At 39.3% G+C, this 6286-nt stretch overlaps 1 protein-coding gene across 1 annotated transcript in view; it reads right to left on the bottom strand.

Annotated features, from left to right (window-relative positions):
• LOC119568269 overlaps positions 1–5764 on the bottom strand; it is an 8693-nt gene extending 2929 nt beyond the window's left edge. The window contains exons 1-2 of the mRNA XM_037916728.1: positions 4442–5764; positions 3956–4018 (exon numbers count right to left, since the gene is read on the bottom strand). Of these exons, the coding sequence (XP_037772656.1) occupies positions 3956–4018; positions 4442–5745 (1367 nt within the window). The 5' untranslated portion in view covers positions 5746–5764. The remainder of the gene's footprint in view (positions 1–3955; positions 4019–4441) is intronic.
• Positions 5765–6286: the final 522 nt, after the last annotated feature.

The following is a 6286-nucleotide window of genomic DNA, read 5'->3' as shown; positions in this document are numbered from 1 at the left end:
TTTTTTTTTTATACGTGTATCATATCATTAATGTTAAAGTGATTACAACCATAACTATAACCATTATTATGATTATAGTGGTAAACAAATGAAAATAAAAATGATGAATTTGCATGCTTCTGTGTGTTTTCTCTATGTATGTAATGAGTGTATGTTAAGAGTGCGTGTTTTCCGCATCTATTTACCTGTGATTACTGTAATAAGTAGAATTAAAAGTATCCCTTTCATTATGTATACGTTTTCTATAGTTACTGCATCATCGGAATTTACGGGCAAAACTAAAATAATTGACTGAATTCTTTCCCTGCGTGGAATGGGTCAAGGGCGTCATGAGGGGAGGGCTGGGCAATCAGTTTTACGAGAGGGCCGTTCCTTAAGATTTTTTCCCCCTAAATTACACTTTTACAGTCCTTGTCCCCAGCATAAAACAAGATTTTAGAATAGCTTATTTTTCAGCTTGGGGAAGGGGGGGTCTGGGTATAGTCGATCAGGTTTTTTTTTTTTTTTTTTTTTTTCTAAAAAGTTTATTCGATAATCTTATTCCAAACATCAATAATCATTGCTGAATATCTAGTGAGATAAAGTATTGTTTATATATTTCATTAAATCGACACAAACCTAAAAAAATTTCAAAATTTTGCGTTGTGTTAGTCACATCTGTAAATTTATATATTGTATTTAACAAAGGTCGTGCTGTATATCTCGAAGTTTTGTGAAATTACTTTCATCAGTGTGTTCAAAATCCCTCTCTCGTTGTGAATTTCTTTTGGGCTTTCGTGAGGCCGACAAACAAAAGAACTTATTCTAGGCTAGGGGTGCTGTTTCTAGCTATATAAGAGCAGTAAAAATCGCTTTCCGAACCTTTGATGAAAAGAGAAAAGTCAACAGCATTCGGGGTAATAATAACAATAAATAATGTAGTTCTTGGTGGTTTATTCAGAGATAAAGGTTGGACTGACGTAACATGATCCTCTGTGTTAACGAGTTTGAAACCCAGCGAACTGATTTGGCAAACACGTGTATAAGAGGCCATAGCACAAAATATTTTTTGCTAAAATTATTTTGAGGCAAATGAAAATCATTCAGAGATGAGCAACAAGAAAATTGGTGAAATTGCGATGTCCATTCGGGGAAAAAGATTCAGATTAAAAAGCTTTGGAAAATGGTCCCTAATCCTGGTTCAGTTAACTCATATATATATATAAAATATATAATATTATATATATATATATATATATATATATAATTTTTAATTATATATATATTTTAATCCGACCTTTAAACCTTACATAAAAAATACTGAAGTCGGGACCCTCTGTAATTAAAATGGCCAAAGTTAATTTTTAAAAACGATAACTCTTTTTTCTCGAATTTTCTTTTGTTTATAGAATTTAGACAGCTGAATTCGCCCCAAGATTTTCGAATCCTCGGCTGCACACACACCACATGAATCTTGTGACTGTGACATGTTATTTACAAAGGTTCAAAATGATACCGACGTGTTTTTTCTTTCTTTCTTTATTTATATTGTGACTTATCCATCAAGCGTCATTATTTGAAGGAAAAACATGTAATTGTAACAGGATGCAAAAAATTTATTGAAGACAATGATTTTCGCTATATATACATATAGCTCAAATCTCACTTAGTCCATATAAAGGGTATTTGGTATTTTGTTACTCACGGAATGGTAATAGTGTTGATTATAATAACAGAAGATAAAAGCTTTGATGATAATAAAGAAATGACAATGATTAGTAATGTTATGATTATTCAATGAAATAATAATAAAAATAATAATAATAATGATAATAATAATAATAATAATAAAAATAATATAATACAATAATAATATAATAATAACAATAATAATAATTCATCATCATCATCATCATCATCATAATGATTATTATTATTATTACAAAAAAAAAAAAAAAAAAAAAAATAATAATAATAATAATAACAATAAAAATAACAATGAGAACAATATCACCAAAAACAACAAACATAATCATAGCAATTAAAAAAATACAGAGAGCACGAACTGCCCACCTTTCCCCGCTCCCACCTGTCTCACGCCCTGAAAACCCCCCACACATCAATCCTTTGCTATCTCTCTCATGCGAAGTTTCCAGAAGCGTAATGCAATCAGACTCGCAGAATTTATAACTCGATCGCTGGTCCCAAACTCTGTATGAATTAGTGTCATCCGAATGCGCACTGGGTGGGTATTACATCTCGACTTTTTCGTAAATTTGGAAAAAATGAGGATGGTAAGAGCTGAGGACAATGCTAATGGCAATTATAATGATAATATAATAATGATGACGGTGTTGGTGATGATAGTGATGATAATAAAAATAAGAATGAAAAATTATCATTGGCATCATACTATCAGCATCATTATTATAATTATTTTCATAATTTTTGATCATTATCATTGTTCTTAGCATTATTATTACAATAATACCCAACAAAAAATAATCTTACTACTGCTACTAAAGTACAAGTAATAGCACTAACAGTAGTAGCTGCAGTAGTAATAGAAGTAGTAGTTGCAGTAGTAGCGTAATAGCAATAGTAGATGTAGCAGAAATAGCAGTTGTAGTATTAGAAGTAGTAGGAATTAGTAGTAGTAGTAGTAGTAGTAGTAGTAGTAGTAGTAGTAGTAGTAATAGTAGTAGTAGGAGGAGGAGGAGGAGGAGGTGTAGGAGAAGTAATAGCAGTAGTACTAAAACTACTAGTAGTAGCAGTGGAAATTACAGTATTAGTATTAAATAGTATTAGTGTACTACTACTAGTACAGTAATAGCAGAAAAAGAGGGAAGCAGGGGGAAAAAAACGAGGAGGAAGAGATGATAGAGTAAAGGGGAAGGACAGAAGAAGGAGAACTGGAAGGGGAGGAGAGGAGGAGGAGGAGGAGGAGGAGGAGGAGGAGGAGATGGAGGGAGAAGAAGTAGGAGGAAAGCAGTAGGAAAAACACGAGGAAAAGGGGGAGGGGGAGGGGGGGGGGGAGGGGGGAGGAGGAGAGGGAGGAGGAGGAGGGGGAAAGGAGGAGGAGGAGGAGGAAAGAGGAGGAGGAGGAGGAGGAGGAGGAAAGAGGAGGAGGAGGAGGAAGGGGAGGGAGAGGAGGAAAAGAGAGTGGAAAAAAAAGGGTGAAAGGGAGGAAGAGGGAGGAGGAAGAGGAAGGGGAAAGAAACGATGCAGTGGAGTAGGAAGAGGAAGAGGAGGAGGAATTGGAGAAGGAGGGGAGAAAAGAGGAAGAAAAAAAGTAAAAATAAAAGAAAAGATGAAGAGTGGGGATGTTGAAGAAAAAATGGAGGAGGAGGAGGAGAAGGAGGAGGAAGGGGAGGATGAAACCAGGAGGAAAAAGACGAGGAAAAGGGGGGAAGAAAAGGAGCAGAGGCGAAGGAAAGGGAAAGAGGAGGAGAGGGGGGGGGGAGGGAGAGGAGGAGGAAAAGAGATGAGATGGGGGAAGAGGGGGAGGAGGAGGAAAAGGAAGAGGAAGAAATGAAGGAAGAAGAGGAAGAGGAAAAAGAGAGAGGAGGTGGAAGAGGAGGAGGAGGAGGAGGGTGAGGAGGAGGAGGGGAGGAGGAGGAGGAGGAGGAGGAGGAGGAGGAGGAGGAAGAGGAGGAGGAGGAGGAGAGGAGGAGGAAGAAGAGTAGGAGGGGGAAAAGGAGGTGAAGAGGAAGAAGTAAAGTGCGAAGCAAAAGGACAAGGAAAGTAGAAGCGTGAGAAGAAAAAAATAAAATGAGAATTCAGGCAGAGGCGATACTGAAGAAAGAAAGAAAAAGACCACGAAACAAACAATAAACACGAAACAATAAAGGTTTTTAAATGGTTATCCCCACAAGTTCCATTCCATACTGAGCATAAAGAAATAAAATAATGAAGAAACAATACTGTAAAGAAAAAAAAATACACATATAAAACGCAAAAGAAACACGTTTCAGACCTTAGCATCAGTGCCTCCCTAAAACACCCATTGTGAAGACATAGCAAAAACATATAACGTCTTCTGGTAAAAAGATGTGAAAGAGATTACAGATAAAAAGGTGTAGCCATACAATATGATGAATAATTACAAAAATACATGCGAGTAAAATGTGCTATCACTCTATTAATCATCTAACTTTAATTAGATATCTCTATTCACATACATAATGTATAATGAGGCTGGAGGCTTAAAGGAAAACGTAGTCCTTGATTAACATAAATTGATACCAATGGCATTGCTTCTAACTTTCTAGAACTTTAGAAATTTTAAATAACAGAAACTCGCTTGACATTAATTTTCTTCCAAAGTCCTTTAAAAGAACTGCGTTCCTTCCTTAAACTGTAAGGAAACAAATTATTATTCATTCGGCAAAAAGTGGTGGCAAAGGAAGGTAAATAAAGAAAATATTACAGTTCCTGAAATAGCTGTTTCAGATAACAATACAGCCGGCATCTGCCTTCAAAATTCACCCCTGCAGGGGATTCACTGAGAATAACCTCCGGGTATACAGCTTGGTTCATTTCCTTGTTAAACGCCTCTCGCATCAACTGATCTGGGGTACTGCTTGCCTTCTGGCTCTCGCGAGGGGCGTCGTTGTGAGTTCCCTTCTGGGTGACTCCCCTGGGTGCCTTTCCCTCTGCCTGACTCCCGTGGGCGTGCGCATGGGGCCAGGAGCACGCATCAGATGTGGGCACAAATGAGGTACATTTGCTTTGACCTACTGGTAAGTATAACATTCTCTCACAATCTGCAACATCCTGGAATGCCTCGCACATATCTACTTTGCAATGGAAGGCCTTTGCAACTTCAGTGAGCACAAAGCAGATTTTCTGTGCCTCTGCATGGCCTTGTGGCAGCATGATGTGGAGGGTCGTCCTCTTGAAAAGAGGTTTCAGCAACAACTGCCTTCTGTGCTGCTGTCGCCAGGGCGGCGGTCCGAAGGTGGAAGATTGCATCGGGGTTTGGTCCAGTGTTGAGCAGGGGGCCCTGTTCGACTGCGGGACTGGCTTGGCTGACCTGTTCTTACGTACACCCTTTGCTGTACTGCGACCCTCCAACTGCTGCAGCAATTGCGACACTTCCGTCTCGTACTGTGCTGAAGTGCCAGCCACAGTGCCATCGGGAAGTGGCAATGACCGCGACTTCTGCCGGGGGACTGAAGTCACGCGGGAGGCCCCAACGATAGCTGGAGGTGCCAAGTTATACCCCTCTGCGACCAAGGCTTCCGAGGGAGCCCCGGCGTTGTAATGCTTGCTTCCACGGCCCCTCCTTCTTGAAAAACGAGCTCTTAGCACTCTCCGGTTTGCACTCTGTGATGAGGCAGGAGGACTCGTAGATGCTGTCGAAGGTTCACGCCAGTCCTTGTCAGCCTCTCCTGCCTTTTGGCTCCGTCTCTTGACCCCTTCCCCCGTCTCCTGGCCATTAGAATCTCCCGTGTCAAGCTCCCGCAAATGCTCAGGGCCTGATTTGGAGCCTGAGAGTGGAGACCCTTCGGGGGTGACAAGCTCTTTGCGAGCGTCACTTCCTTTCTCGGTCTCTCCGGTCAGCTGGGCTTCACTGGCCCTTGGCTGGTCCTGTTTGGCGTCGGCAACACGGCCTCCTGCTCGTGTTCCTACGACGAACGAGCAAGGAACTTTGAAGACGGACACCGAGCGTCGCTGCCTCAGAGTCTCCACAGCAGTCCTGTAGGACTTACAACTTTCAGGGTCATCCTGGGGACCACTCTTTGCCCCGGCGTTCGCTTCCATGGCTCCCGAACGAGTGCAAGAACCTGAAAAAATATATATGCTTTAATTGGGTCGAAACGTGTCTATATATCTACTCATGTATTCATGTTATAGTGCTATAACACACACACACACGCAATATACATATATATATATATATATATATATATATATATATATTATATATAATACATACACACACACACACCCACACACACACACACAAAAACCCCAACACACACAACAATATATATATATTATATTTTATATATAATATTAATATATATATATTAACATATACCACACACACCCACACACACACCACACACCACACACACAACACACCACCCACACACAACACATAATATTATTATTATATATTTAAAATAAAATTTTATAATTTTATACATATATTACACACACACACAACACATATACATATAATTAAAATTTAAATATTATATATTAAAATTATATTATAATATATATTAAAATATACACCACAACTCACTCACACACACACACCACCACACACACACACACATTATTATATGTGTGTGGT

The sequence above is a fragment of the Penaeus monodon genome, chromosome 43, assembly GCF_015228065.2.
Source record: "Penaeus monodon isolate SGIC_2016 chromosome 43, NSTDA_Pmon_1, whole genome shotgun sequence".
In the NCBI taxonomy this organism is placed as follows: domain Eukaryota; kingdom Metazoa; phylum Arthropoda; class Malacostraca; order Decapoda; family Penaeidae; genus Penaeus; species Penaeus monodon.
This window is presented reverse-complemented; position numbering and strand designations above follow the sequence as displayed.